The sequence below is a fragment of the Zosterops lateralis genome (assembly GCF_965231275.1).
Source record: "Zosterops lateralis genome assembly, chromosome: 5".
Taxonomy (NCBI): domain Eukaryota; kingdom Metazoa; phylum Chordata; class Aves; order Passeriformes; family Zosteropidae; genus Zosterops; species Zosterops lateralis.
The window spans coordinates 41,789,032-41,804,574 of NC_139766.1; the positions used below are offsets into that span (position 1 = coordinate 41,789,032).

A 15,543-nucleotide genomic window follows, 5' to 3' on the forward strand; every position below is an offset into this window, starting at 1 on the left:
CGGAAAAGGATGGCCAGTCAGCATCTAAGAAACATCACAAACTTTTGTACTGCTTCCCAGGAACAGAAATTGAGGAATTTAGGTCTGAGAGAGAAGCCTTTTCAACAAAACTGCTAATCCAGCTTGCTTGCCAATTGACTATGTGGAGTTCCAACTAAACATTTCAATTTCTTTGAGCTATTGGCCTAAAACATCAGTCACAGAGACTGTAGAATCTTGGCTGTAACAACCTGGGGTGCAAACTCTGTGGCACTGAAGTATTTAACCATAAGCCTACTGTTTCTCTAGCAAGTAACCAGAAAACAAGTATCTGAATAGGCTTTTTGGCTTATAGAAAGAGTCCGAGTTGAAGAATAGTTCTAGACAGTGAAAATAATCATGTGCTGTTTCCAGTATCTTCCCCCAGCACAGGTTCTCCAGTGTGGAAAAAAACCAAACAAATAAACAACCCTGCTCCCAACAGCAAATAAGCAGCCCAAATTACAAATTGTTTCCTCTAAACAATTCATAATTTTCAGAACACTTTGTAGAAATTTATATTTCTGAAGATTTAGCTACTTCTTAAACTAGGCTGAAATGATCTTATTTGGCCTAGATGTTTTAACCTTTTTTACACAGGCTGCTGTCAGCCTTATTTCTTTAGGAAACTAGACTAAAATGTACTTCAGTTTACTCAAAGCAACCGGTTTACTCTCAGCTCCAAGTGTGATTTAGAAAGCATGACTGCTACATTAGTACCATAGCACAATTCCTCATGTTAAAAATGACTCACTAAGAATACCTAGAATAAGCTGCAAGTGTTGGTTGACACTAGGGAAAGAAGTCTTTTCAAACACAGTTTAATTTTTATTTTTTACTGACTATGCAACTTTCATGCTTCTTTTAACTGAAAAGGGAGACAGACCAAACAGCATGAATTTCTCATAGGTCTCCACTAACTCCATTCTGTCTCTGGGTACAGGTAGATGAGTACAGAGAGAGGATAATCAAGAATCATTTGCTGTTTTGCAAATGACAAGGGAAGAATTTGCTTATTAGCTATGAAAAGTCTGCTGCATTCCATGCTTTGTTATGCCACTGAGCTACAAAAGCTAATAAAATTCCAAAACAGAAGCCAAGCTTTTTGATCACAGCTTTTTTTTCTTCCTGTTTTGGCAGAAGTCACATCAGGAACATCCTGTACCAGCCAAAAGAGTCATCATGGGCTATTACTCCAAAATTTCACTAACTGCTCACTAGTCAGACTTCATCACAGTATAAAGTAATTATGGCAGCAGTGCTGTTACAATCCCTTTCATCTCAACAGGATGGCTCTGCTCCTTCAGAAACAGTTTAACTTATTTTTGGGTTCATATAGAGTCTATACATTCACACCATAATAATACACAGCCTACATATTCAATAAAAATAATTATATTCCAAATTATAAAAAATAATTATATTCCAAATTGGGCTTTGAAGCTCACATTCAGTCAAAACTTATCTTTTTAATATTGACAATCTTATGTAACACAAAGATAGACTGAGTCAAGAACATTTAATAACAGGATTTGTACTTTTCAAGAAAAGAGGCTTAAGCTCTGTTTAGCTTAAATTACTGCCAAACAGTTGTTGTAAGAAGAAAGGTGCTACACTCACCATCTTGGAATAATCCCATTCTCTAAACTGGTTGTCTGACTTCGGAGCCAACGACGTTGGTAGCTGCTAGAAGATGATGATGAAGAGCTTGGAGATGGAAAAGGAGTAACCAGAAGACTGCTCAGAGATGCTATGAAGAAAGCAAGAAATCCCACATACAATGAATCACAAAGAGTGCTGGTTAAATATTGTTCTTCATACTCTATCAATTTTGCACAAATATTGCTCTTGCTTGCTAATCTTTTTCACACAACTCACTTGGAACAGGAGAGACAATTATTTGAAATAAATCTTGCTGCTTGAGGACATTAATTTGTTATAAAGTAGCATATTGTTCCTACTAAAACATACTAAAATGTATCTTATTTTCATTAAAAGTGTTCTCTCCCAAGAGTTGTTGCACTCCCATTACAATAGACAGGATGACTTCTAGACTTTATTTTCCTATCCAGTGTAAAAAACCAACTCCTCTTCATTTGCACTAATAAAGGCTTCAACCAGCTCTTCTTCCAAATTATAAATAGGTTAAGAACCCAGAACATGGTGGCTGTAAACAAAGGATATAACTACAAATATTTTTGCATGAAAGCTTGGGGCAAATGCAGAAGGCAAACCACCTAGGAGATAAAAACAATTATGGATTTACAGGTCATGAGGTGTCTGTATTTCAGGTGAATCACTGCAGCAAAGAATTGTAACAATTAAAAAAGCAGGCAAACAAGATAGACAGCAGATACCTGACCGAGCAATGCCACTGTCTCTGTCCTCATTTTGTCCTCTGCTAGGCATATCAACAGGTGTGCTGTGTGCTAAAACAAACAGAGCAGATCAATAGAAAATATTACATAATTCATCAGACTATTTGTCAACATTTAAAAAAAATGTTTAAGTTTAAAGGTCATAAACCAAAAAAATCACATCCTGTCCTGTTGCTCAAAATCAGTGTGGTATGAAGAGAGGTGGCAGCAAACAGTAGCCTATGCTAAGTATCATGTTACTAGAGGAAGGTTATTTGCCCCAATGTAAATGTAAAAACATCTCTAAGGAGCTCATGAATATGAATACAGTCTGTATTATCAGAAATCAGATATACTTTGAAAGTGAGGGCTGGTAGTACGCTCATCTGTCACTCTTGATAAACTCTGAGTGTGCAAGATTGTCCTTTAACACAGGTTAAATCATAATGAAATAGGCTAGCACAAGGTCCATTAAAAGCTTCTGTTTCACTTGCTGAGCTGAGATTTACTGTACACAAAGCCTCACGGTCAGAAACATTCAACCTATGTCACATTACATCAAAGTGTTAGTAGTGCAGAGTTACTCAAATTGTAGAGCATGCAAGATTTGCAAAGGCTGTGAAGAAACTGCATTGGTATTTCAATTCACATGTTTGAAATTAACAGAAGTAATTAGGCCTTAGATCTACCCACCTGCAAGGATCATCATTCTGCCTGTAAAAGGAGACTTTATGTAGCTTAAAGTTTTGAGAATTAAAGAAATTTATATTGCTTGAGAAAAAACCCTTAATGCCACCCAGACTCAGCTCAAGAATTTTGAATGTCTGCCATCAAATTGAAAAGTAGCAAGAGATAAAAGAAAAAACTGTACACCACCAAGACACCTGCATGTTAGCAAGAAACCAGCAATAAGCCAGGAAACATAAGTTCTCTAAGAAACATAAGGGCTAATTCATTTTTAAAAACACTGCATAAAAATAACTCTTCAATTAAACACAGTAATTTAGCCATTTCTTTTCAGAAGACATATTTTTAAGTATATGCCAGATACACCTGTTGTCACTATTTTAGCCCTCTGTTTCTAGAGACTAATTATGCATGCCCTGCAAAGATTCAGAAGAAGCTGGATTTGTGTGTACATATGGATGGGTTACACTGTGGCTGGCATTCCACACAAACCTGCAAAGAAAGAAGCACTGCGGATGAGCCGGAGGGGACCTCCTTCAGACACACCCTGCAGCAGTTTGCTGCTACACAGCTGTAACACACCTAGGAAACAAAAGCAATGTAGACAAAATGGAAAAAAATGGGAAAAAAATTAACAAAAGTAAAAAACCCAAGGAGGTGATGTACTGGGGAAAAAAAAAGCCAAAACTGAATGAACAGATGGCCTTGTGTCGTCAGAAAGACATAGAGCCTGGAAATATTTACCTAAATTACTTCCACTGCGACAGGTTCCCAAACCATTCTGATTGGAGCTCAGCTTCCCCAGGCTGGGATCTTGGTTGATGTATTCAAAGCTATCTTGCAAGCTAAAGCAGGGGGGAAAGCCAGTGTTCCTTGAGAATGTGATCAATAGGCATTAATATTAGCTTAAGGTTACGTTTATTTTATGAAAAAAAGAAGGCTGAACATTAACTTTACAGTCAAATTGAAGGACAGGTAGGTTTCTGCAACTGGAAGGAAACAGGCATTTATTCTTTTATATTTGAATTATTGGAAGCTTCTTTATATGACATTTGGGATGCAATTTATTCATACTTGACCATTTTAGGGAGGAGGTACAACAGAACAGCATATCTGTTGAAGGAAACAGAAGTGGGATATGGGGACAAAGCATCCTCAACATATCCCTTCCTCATCCTTCTGACAGCAGGAAGAGACGGAAGTTTTGATTGTCCAAAGCACCTAACCTCTGAATTTTATTGCATGTCCTGGACAAATTAAGAAATAGAAACTTGGAGATTTTTTTTTTTTTAAATTAAAAACTTGGCTGGCCTAACTAGGATCTATTCAGAGATTTCTTCTCCACAACTGCCTTTCTGATTTTCTACCAGAACTATAAAAGCAGAAAGACAGACAGACAACTGCACTGGCTGGGAAAGGAAAAAAATTATATATAAAAAAAGAAGTTCTTACTTATTGTTGCTTCCACTGAAGCTTCCTACCCTGGCTGAGAAGACTTTACTTATCATCAGCTGTGGGGGAGAGCTGAAAGGATAAACAGTCATTTCAGTGAGTCATCAATTCCAAGTGCCTGACAAGACAGTGTATCACAGAAGAGGACACTCACCGTATGTAGTGAATTTTCAAGGTGGAGCCTTTGTAACTCATTGCCACTGAGCCAAACATCATTTCTCCCAGCATATTGACATCGGAGGCTGGTCTGGTGTACTACACAGACAAGAAGATGGAAACAGCCAAGTCAAAAATAACTTGGCATACTATTTCAACTTAGCATAGTGCCACAGCAATGCATTTGGAATGGAGAATACATGGAAAAGATTAACTTCTTTGTGGAGTAAGATCAGTGTGCACTCAGTATAGGTTTAACAAGTGCAGCAAGAAGAAATCCTGCATTTTGCTCACTAGATGAGCAGTGCTACCCTTCTCCAAAGGCAAGAGAGAAAAAAAGATCTACGGCATTTCCAAAGGAATAGCCATATCCAGCAGCATTCCCATAAAATAGAGCGTTTGATAAAAGCTGTAAATGTTAACTGGACTTGGATTCTGTGGTCTGGATCCCCAGAAAATAAACTGCCTTCCTTATTCAAATGAGTAAACTCACCTTCCCTGCTCTCATAGAAAGCTTCATGGAAATGTTTTTTATTGAAAAAAGATTTGTAATTATACTTGGAAATGCAGTCTTCAGATCAGTTGCTTATTTTGTTTCAAAGACTGATCATCAATAGCAAAAAACGAAGAGAAGTTTGTTAACTCTGAAGCAAATCATCTTCCAGTTAAATATAATTATTTTCTTTTCCCACCTTAACCTATGCATGCTTCCAATTTCATTTTTCTAGGTGAAATGCTAACGCTTTTACTAAGAAAGAGCTAGAGTACCTGAAATTTAATGTTAGAGTAAGACAGACTAAAGGAACTCTTAATAGATCATGTTCAACAGCTTCTTCAGAACTGACTTGAAGCACAAGCAGATATGAACAGAGAACAGTATATTGCTTCTTACAACGTTCTTATGACAAAATGCTATTAGATATATTTCATAACTCCTTGAAAGATAATAGACCAAAAGGTTAAGATGCACCCAGATGTTTTTATTCTACAACACTTTAAGGATAGAGTAGATATCTCAAGGTTCAGATTAAGCTGTAATGTAATAGAAGCCTAAGTCATTCAATGCATCTAAGTGAAGGCTTTAATAAACTAACTTCTTCAGTAAAATGGGAGAAAAGCAACGAAGTAACAAACATTACCTGATACTTCGGTATCTGTTCTTTGATATTCTGCATACAGCTGACAGAGGGACTATGGGAAGAAACGTTGTTCCCATTGCTTGCTTGGCAGTTCTTGGCAGAAGTCTTTACAGAAGCCTCATCGGCTATTTTCTATGTCAAAACAAACAATGTGATAAAAACTACTAAAGTAAATCTGAGAACTGCCATCTCTAAACATATCATGGCAAGAATCTTCTTAAAACTACAGGAAAGCAACAGAAACAAAGAATACTCTTATTTGGTTCAAAAAATATGTATCAGTTTTAAAATATATTTTTTAAAAGCCAACATTGGAGCAAATGGAGAACTGCTCTCACATTTGCACTGTCAGATTTTCATAGGAGTGAAATATAATCAGAGTAATTAGTCAGTTTCATGGGAAGATCATTCCCAATCCTTATCAATTAGTCCCTTTTGGGTTTCTTACAAAAATTCCCGTAAGCATTTGCACAATTAATCACTCTGATTGCATGTAACTTTTGCTCCCCAAGTCATTAACAGATTTCTAAACAGAAGAACAGCCAGCAAAAAAAAGGGATGAATAATCCATCATTTGGTAAAATTAACAGGTTAAAGACAAAGAGTGTATTTGAATATTCAATGTGAATAAGCCCTACTGTATTTCAGAAAAACACACAGTATGCACACATATGCTTCCTTGACTTTAAACAGCACTGAGTTTGAAAGTAATTTTGCCTTAATTTTAAATGAATCAAGATTTAGTTTTGCTGTTTGAGAACAACTAAACACTCAAAATAATTTTCAACATCTATGTGTTTGCATGGCATTCAAAGTACTTTGGCTGTTTTAAGAGGGAACCTAGATTAGTGTCTGGCTAGAAAACAGATTATAGCTGTATCATGTGTTATGAGGGGGGTTATAATCTGTTTCATGTCAGTGTTTCATAGAGAGTTTCTGATAGTACATTTTGTACTCAACTTTTAGCTAAAGTATTCAAGCAAGTGGAATGATTTAAGTATTTAAATGAAGCCAGAAATGTATTTTTTGCTAAGATGCTGTTTGTTTTAAAACAACTTCAGACACAAAGTAATGACCTTGATTTTGGGAGGGGGTGGAGGAAGAGGGGAAGCAAGATTAACAACCAGTCTGACCCATTTACGCTCTTAAGTAGATGATCAGACATCAGCTGATGATGCTCATCAGTCTTACTGATTCAGCACAATGGCATATTTATGGTGTGACTGAAATAGAGATTCTTGCTTTTTAGATGTCTTTGTAAGTTCTACAAGTTGTGACTGTTCTTATATGGCTTATGCAGGTATATATATAGCTCTGCAATAAACCATGCTAGTCTAATAAGCTGAAGCTGCTGGTTCTAAAAAAAACATCAAAACAAACAAAAAATTGAAATAATTCAATGTAGAAAAGAAACATAAAGGGAGTAGAAAAAACAAGCAAAACTACCACAAAACAGACAACACTACTGCTTTACTCATCTTAAAATGACCAAAGTTTGCTGAAAGCTTTACTCCATAATTTGTGTGCTTGGAGAACAGCAAAAAGAACTTGCATCTTGACAGCATCTGCTCTTGCTTCTGTGTCTCCAAAATTTACATGGCCATATATATCACCATGTGTCATGCTTATGTCACATCATACAACGTGTTAGCCAGTGAAGTTGTTTTAATTCGAATAAAGACAACAGCTTTACTAAACCAAACACCAAGGGAAGAAAAGCACCTTTAGACACATGGTGAACATCACTGAAATGGATTGCACAGCCAACAACAAAAAGCAAACCCAGTCAACATTAGAAAGGCCGAAGAAATACTCAGTTTAAAGGGAAATAGATTTCTTTGCCTGAAAGCAAATCTGGATTGTTATGTTTGAATACCATATTTATATTATAAATACCAAATATCAGATATGTTCATAGGCTTGTTGTAATCTAACACATGCTTGTTGCAACTATCACAGTGAAAGATCACAAGATTAAGAAGTTGGCACTGTTCTATAACTGCTTTTGAAAAGGAAAACAAAAGAGCAGTAGGACAACAGCAGGATTAACATTTCATACCTGAACCACAGCTTCATCAATTTTGCGGACTGCTTTGGAATCAAACAAGACCTGTCTGCCCCTCCTCTCACAGTCTTGGTAAACTATCAGGCGGATTTCATTCAAGTCAAACTCTGAAGAGGACCAGCTATGGATTAGAAACACAAGATGTTAAAATAGTGTGCTTATTTTGTAGGCTCATTTAAGTGAATAAACAGGTATTAGGCAAAGATATATTTTACTTAGCATTTACAGAATCCAGGGTGAAAATCACATAGCTCCAAGCAAAAAGGAACTCGAAAGGAGTGTCTAAGCTCAGTGTCACTGACAAAGGCAAGCAAAGCCAGATCAATTTTCATCCAATCTTTTTCCAAATTTTTCCAGAAAGAGAACATAAAACTGTCTCAGCAACCTGCTCCTGGCCTTAACTCTTGTTATTCTCTTCTCTGTACACAGCCTGGATCATCCTTGTTTTAAGGTAAGCGTACTATTTTATGCAATAAAACACAATGCATTACCATCCTCTCTACTGCAGCCTTCCAAAAGCACAAGGCTTACACCATCTCTCTTCCTCCTCAGAACAACACAAGCCTAATTCCTTTTGACCCGTTCCTGACTATGTAAGTTAAGATTTTTCCCAAAGTTTAAGTCTGGCAGCTAATAGAAAAGGTTTATGTTGTTCCATTCTTCTTCCCCCTTTTCTGAGACATTTCAGCCACTGATTGCTGAGACTTGATCTCCGGCTACAATAAAAACCATTTAGTACCTGAAACCAAGATACTTGAACTTCAACCTGAAGTGAAATAATTCTCAGAAACCAGAGCCTGCCCATTCTTGAGATACAACAGGGCACACGTCCTGCCTCACTGCACTACCACAGGGGCCAAGGAGCCAAAGTGATCATTGCAGCAATGACAAGAAACCTCATTGCCTCATTTCAAAAGGAGTCAGTCTGCACATCAGAGCACGGAGACTTGCTTGGCCTCAGTTTCAGCTACAGAAAACACTTTTCAGGTTATTGTAGCTGACAAGCTGAAATCAATGGGAAAAAACCTACACTGTGTAAAGCAGTGCCACAGAGCACTGATGCTCAGCCACATTGCCCCAGCCCTGACCTGGATGGACTGCACCTGGGGGGTGAGAGTACAACTGATATTAATAGTTGTTGGTTTAACAAACTTCAGTCAAGGCCACGCTGATCCTCCACCCAAAAGAAGGTTTCATTTAGGAATTTCCCCAAATTGTGCTCTACAGAAATGGAAGGCAGATAATTGAGAGAAGAAAGAGCATAAAACCCCTATACAGATGAAAGACTTGAATTTATGAAGCTATTTCTTTTATTCCATGCCATTCTGTCAACATCCATAAATCAATAGTGAGGTAAACACTATCAAGTCCTGCTGGAGTCAGGATAACTGCTTTAGAAGTACACTTGCAGACTTCTGATTTTAAAATAATTTTAAGTAAAGTCAACTTAATTTCTTCTTTGTGCTCTTTCTACGTGGCTAAAAAACAAGCCTAAATAGGCATCTTTTCAAACCTGAAAAACCTCAATCTCGAGATTTGTTTTTAAACATCTTCAGACAGAATAAGCCAGATGCCTATTTTCACTGTAAGGTATTCTGATACAAGTATGCTGTAGGTACATAATATGCAAGGTTCCCTATCATGGAATGATGCTAAAGGCTGTTTTGCCCTCCACAGTGAGGAAACTTCCTGATGTGCATGTAACCTGTTGCCTCTAGAACTGCCAAGAGTGCCAGGCAGATTTCTTTTCAAGACTTCCCTTTCAAAGGCAATCACAGCATTACATTAACCTGCATGAGACCAGACTTGATACCATTGTTGATAGTTGCCCAACGAAGATCTTACACACCTTGCTTACACAGAGAGTTCAACTACACCATCTGTTTAAGAAGTCTGTTACTAGTTTCTCAGCCTACTGCCTGTGCAATGCCATTACAAAACCCAGTTATACTGAATGCAAGAGAAGTCAGAGCCATCAATACACTTCATCCTAAGCCACATGATTCTGATAGTCTTCAGTATCAGATAAGCCACTATCTCTTCAGTTACACAGATAACTATTTGCTTATTTGCTGCAACAGACACCCTGATGTAAGTATGCTGTTTTCTTAAAAAGGCTGCAGGTCTTTCCTTCCTTTAACAGCAAAGAAAAGGTACATCTCTATGACTTTAGCTTAAATTCTATGGAAGAGCAGAGCCTTATTTATCTCCATGACTGGCACAGAAGCATCCATACTTCAGACCACAGGCTTGCAAGTCTAAACTGACAGATTCAGTTCAGATACAGATTGAGCCAATCTAGCCCTGCATCTGCCCTCTGATGCAGGACTGCATGCAGGCTGGATTGTATGGATTCAGATTTCCTTATGAACAAATGAACTCCCTCATTAAGCACTAAAGCAAACCTCATGTTGCTCATGCAGTGCTGACTTCTGTATAAGACACGAACTGGATTTTATGTTAAAGTAGAAGCAAATTTAACAGCGTTTTCCACACAACATGCTAGAATTAAAGATTCCTGCAATTTGTCAGAACTACAGACAGATTCTCTAGTACCAGACAGCAATGAGCTAAGAAATTATATAAAACCTATCATACAGAGCTTTATGTGACTAGCAAACCAAATCTAGGGAAGTAATTTCAGGTAATGCTTCTTTATAGTTCTAACCAAACAGCAAACTTATGTTTTAATGATTCCATTGCTTAGAGATGCAGTTCCTGCAGCAGACCTACCCATTACAGAAGAGATTCTCATTTGGTAACATCAAGCATATCTATAGGCAATTTATACAAGCATACAAGTCCATGTAGTCTCATTACTTCCACATGGAATCCAGCAGCAGACCCAAGACTAGCCAGATGACCTGGATGTTTATGCCCATCAAAAAAGCTGATGAGCACTGCTTACAGTACTTCCACCCTTTACTGTTTAAGTGAGATTATGTAGCACAGATGCCCCAAAACAGGGACAGCAAGAGTATTCATTCATCTCCTAAAAGCAGAGTGTTGAAGAAGAGACAGTACATAGACTCATTGGTCAGCTCTGTTTTCACATGAGCAAAAACCAAAACCCCAAAATGTTACCTCCTTATCTCTGTATCAGCTTCTTGCTAATTTAGCAATGCCAGGTCCTGCATATTCTTAAAAATCAACCAAATTAACCAAATTAATGTGATCTTGTGTGTACGCTCACATTTCAGGTGGCTGTTCTGACTGAACACGTTTTCTTATTTGACCACGAAAGTAAGAGCCCCACATATCCTTTCACCCCTTTTTGTAACTATGTTACACTTCCTGTTACTTGTGTCTGCTCTGGTAATTGTTGGACCTTTCCATAGGTAAACTGAACTCTGCAGCAGCACAAGTCTGTCCAGGCATGTCCATGAAAGTGGGTCAGAAACATGGTTGGACAAAGGAAGAAGTAGAAGGCAGTGGAACATGCACCTCTTGGTGGCAGCATGACTTACACTAACTCACTTCATCCATGGGACTATATACCTTTAGGAAAGGGCACAAAGAAAACCTTCCCGATACATTCCAAGTGAGTCCAGGGCTAGCTGGGATGTTAATTCAGATTTCTTGTTCTCAAGTCAGTCCTCTCTGCTCAGTGAGCTGACTTCCCTAAGAGGAGCCAGTTCCAAAAGGACTTGAAAGGCCAAGGCCAGAAGAAGGGGAAAAAGGACAGGAGCATGATGCTAAAATTCAAAGGAAGAAGTGGCTCCTTCAACACCATCAGTCTGTTTGACCGGTCAGCTTACCTATCCTCACCTTCAGACTCTATCTTTACTGGATGTGGAAGATGCTAGAACTAATAAACATGATCTTCAAGTCAAAATAAATAAACCAAATCAAGCTGTCTCTGTTCATATGACAGTAGAACCAGGTCTACTAGAGATACTAATATGCTATGGATTTTCTTTTTTTTTTTTTTTGAAAGAAAGCCACAAGTTTGGAACAGCTTACAGATATCCTGAGAAGTTTTGTCCCCAGAGAAGCTTAAGCTTGCTTTATTTTCTCCTACATGTACATATAAGCTACTTTCCTTTGACTTGTTCAACATTTCTTCAATTACAGTTATGAGACGTGGAGGCAAGATTTCTCTTACTTAGGGGAAAGCAGACTTGTTTGTTCCTGGAAAAAATTCACAGAAAATTTGCATCATTCTACCCTTAATAAATACTTTCAGTTAATACAGATTTCCAAACTCTAATGTTTACAAAGAAAGCTTTTGCTTCACCTTTATAATTATCAGCATGCATGCAATAACTTAAGAGTGACCTATTCATTTATATTCAAAAAACTACTTAAGTTGACCTTAAACTGTTTTTGAAAGTGATTAACTCCTCACTCCTCCACTTTAACATCTACATGCAGGCTAGAGAACTAAACAGGCTGAAACATCCCTGTATATTTATCTGTATTTTATGGCTTTGTAGACCAGCAACCCTGAATGTAGAATACTAATTCTAACACCCTTGGGTGCTAGAACTTGGAAAAAAAACACCCTGAACTGTATTTTCAACACAGCTACATAGCTACAAAGAGTCAGACATTGGAGACATGCTGGCACGTGTCTGAAAAGGACAACACAAAAGTTAAATAAACACTATTCCCACTTCAGATTACTCTGATGTAATGCTTGAATTAGAGGCAACAAGTAAATTGAATTAGAGGTAACTTGACAAGTAAAGCAGAGGGTTCCCCTTTCTGTTCTTCCCCTACTTCACAGCATTCCCTTCTGTCAGCTCCACACACTGTCAGTACTTGAACTACTAACACAGGAGGAGGTGGCAAAAAAAGTAAAACAAGGGAAACTAATTAGGAAACTAAAAAGAGAAGGTAAGATTATTTAACCTTAATTGAAAAGAAAGGCAATTACCCTTTCTGCCTCAGTTTGCATATACATAAATCTTACACATCAGAGTCAAGAATGTCAGTTCAGTTTCAAACAGCAAAGACTTTCTGGAGTTTCAGTCAGCATCATCATCAAGAATAAGCTTCTAACAGAACTTTTTCAATTATTTACAAAATAGCCTTTCAGGCACATGTTTATAAATCTAGTGTTACATAAAAATGGCCTTTCTTTGTCAAAAATCATATACATCAAAAAAAGTTACATGCATACCTGTTTTGCAGCAGTCTAGTCACTTTGTTCGCGCAGCTGACACTTTCATCTCTCAAAGACTTTCTAATTCTTTCATCCAATTTGGTACAAGAGAGATTGTTTCCAAGTGGTAAATCGTTGTTGTGTCTTGCTCTTTCTATTTGCCCCCCAGTGCCATTTGCAGTTTTTGGTGTACCCCCACACATTTTCTTAGCTACAAACCCTCTTGTAAAGCTCACTCAAAGAAACTAAATTCCTGCTGAAGAGAAACAGCCTCAAGCAGTTTCTTCACTATCGATCAACCATTAACAATGGTAATTTACCATCAGCTTTCTTCCCTATAAAGTAACACAGTCTGCTGAATTTCCAATTGGGAAGAAAAAAGGCAAAGTAATCTTCATATATTCTATAAGCCATTAATACAAAAAGACAGCTGTAGCTAATGTACTCCTGCAATTATTCCAGACAGAACAGACATGACTTTCAGGTTTCAGAAGCCATCGTGGACTTGCTCTTGCTGCTGTCAAAGGTTCTCCTACTAAGCCTGGTGCAAAGCTGTAGCAGATACAACAGCTAATATTGACTTTAGCTATGTTTGTTTCCTGGTATGTGATTTAGGTAGCTGGCAATTATGTAGTCACAAGACTGAACCATATGGCCTCTTAAAAAAAAAAAAAAAAAAGGCAGCATAGTTGCTTTTGCAGTGACTCGCCCTTAGTTGCAAGGTTGTTCTAACACTGGCTACAACACCCTGTTAATGGCTCTCATGTGAGCAAGTGTCATCTGACAACCCCTAGCAACCTCATAGAGCTTAGGAGCAAGTAAGAATTTGTCATCATTGCCATATGGCCATCAGTTTAAAAAACCTAACTACTGACACCAAGAAGCACACTAGATATTCTACACTGTAATGCTTTTATTTCTAAGGACAAACACTACTTATACTTGGACAAGAACTTGGCACTAGTACTTCGAAAAGTTTTTTTAAAAAGTATGAAGGAAAACAATAAAAAAAGGTTTGTTGCAGACTTCAAGTTGCTTGATGAGAATTTATAGTCATGTGCCTCTTAAATAATTCAACGGCAATACTGATGACAAAAGTATCTAATAAAATACTCCTAACCAAATAAATATAAAATGTTGAACAGAACAAAGGAATCAGATCACAGAAGACAGAATATCATTAAGCCAAACTCCTGGGCCTGCACAGGAGCATCCCCAAGAGTCAGACTTATGCACCAAAGCATTGCCTAAATGCTTCTTGAACTCTGTCAGGACTGGTGCTGTGAACACTTACGTCCTTGGGGAGCCTGTTCTAGTGCCCAAACACCCTCTGTGTGAGTAACTTTTTTCTAACATGCAACCTACACCTCCCTGGCACAGGTTCAGGCCATTCCCTTGGGTCCTGTCCCTGGTCACCACAGAGATCAGTGCCTGCCCTTGCTCTTCCCCTCATCAGGAAGGTGTAACTGCAATGAGGTCTTCTCTCAGTTTCCTCCTCTCCAGGCTCAGCAAACTGAGTGGCCTCAGCCATTCCTCATATGGCTTCTCCCCAAGGCCCTTCACCATCCTTGTTGCCCTCCTTTGGGTACTCTCTAATAGCTTAAATATCTATTTTTCTAATAATAATTTTCTAATAATAATCTTTCTAGTATTGCCCTGACCAAAGCTGCACACAGGATTTTCCATTAGGCCCTGGTAATTCTACTGCTGAACAAAGCCCTCTTCCCCATTATTGCTTTAAAAAAAGTTATCCAGACATATCTGCTCCTAATTCACATTTCTCATGAATTATGATGGGCTTTCTCCCCATCAGTAAAGTTTTAGACATTTTATAAGACAACAGCCCTACTGCAATTTCCCTTCCAGGTTAAAAAGGGAAAATAACTTTGTTAATGGTCAACCAGACCAGCAGTAGAGTTAGAAACAAGATTTCAAAATCCAGTGCTATGTGCTACCTGCTAAACACAGCACCCTTAAAATTATTTTGTAATCATAGTTAAGCCCAATCTCTAAAAATTGGACGGAAGTGAAGGAAAAAAACTAGAGCAAGGTTAGGTTGAACAACTTGCTCTGTTGCTGAGGGAAACCTATAGCAATAAGAAGAACCAGCTCCACTTCAATCCCCAGAGAAGTGACAAGCTCCAGATCACAGTCACTCTCCTCCTAAGAGCGACAAACAAGTGAAATCTTTGGCCTGTTCTTGTATGATTTAAACCATCTAGGAGGGGACAACTTTAGCCCTCACCTCATTGAGGAAAACTACTTTATTAAACACCACTGTTACCAGTTGTCTTTGAAGCGCGAATGAAATAAGTGAAATATTACACTTTGACTGAGATCAGGAAATTGTAGCCTTCACTTCTGTACTACCTTTTCCCCAAACAAACCAAAATTCTGGAACATTCATCAAACTATCAAATTCACATCAGACATTAAAACAAGGAACTCCTGTAAGCTCACTAAATAGATGTGTTTTACAACACTACCTCATCTGTAAATGCAATCATCTGTAAAATAATATAAATCCTAAAGTACCTGGGGAATTAACATTGCAAACCCACA

The 15,543-nt window shown here is 37.9% G+C and overlaps 1 protein-coding gene across 3 annotated transcripts in view; it reads right to left on the reverse strand.

The window, feature by feature from the left end:
- Positions 1–15,543, reverse strand: part of FNIP2 (folliculin interacting protein 2) — a gene marked incomplete at its 5' end in the record, with an annotated part of 49,761 nt that overhangs the window by 19,410 nt on the left and 14,808 nt on the right. For 2 of the 3 annotated variants that reach the window (XM_083860971.1, XM_083860972.1), the window contains 8 exons: positions 1,639–1,768; positions 2,376–2,447; positions 3,555–3,644; positions 3,807–3,907; positions 4,515–4,586; positions 4,669–4,769; positions 5,810–5,941; positions 7,869–7,995. In XM_083860971.1, the coding sequence (XP_083717097.1) occupies positions 1,639–1,768; positions 2,376–2,447; positions 3,555–3,644; positions 3,807–3,907; positions 4,515–4,586; positions 4,669–4,769; positions 5,810–5,941; positions 7,869–7,995 (825 nt within the window). Of the gene's footprint in view, positions 1–1,638; positions 1,769–2,375; positions 2,448–3,554; positions 3,645–3,806; positions 3,908–4,514; positions 4,587–4,668; positions 4,770–5,809; positions 5,942–7,868; positions 7,996–12,999; positions 13,231–15,543 lie in introns of those variants that run through there. The other variant, XM_083860970.1, reaches the window with a different exon arrangement.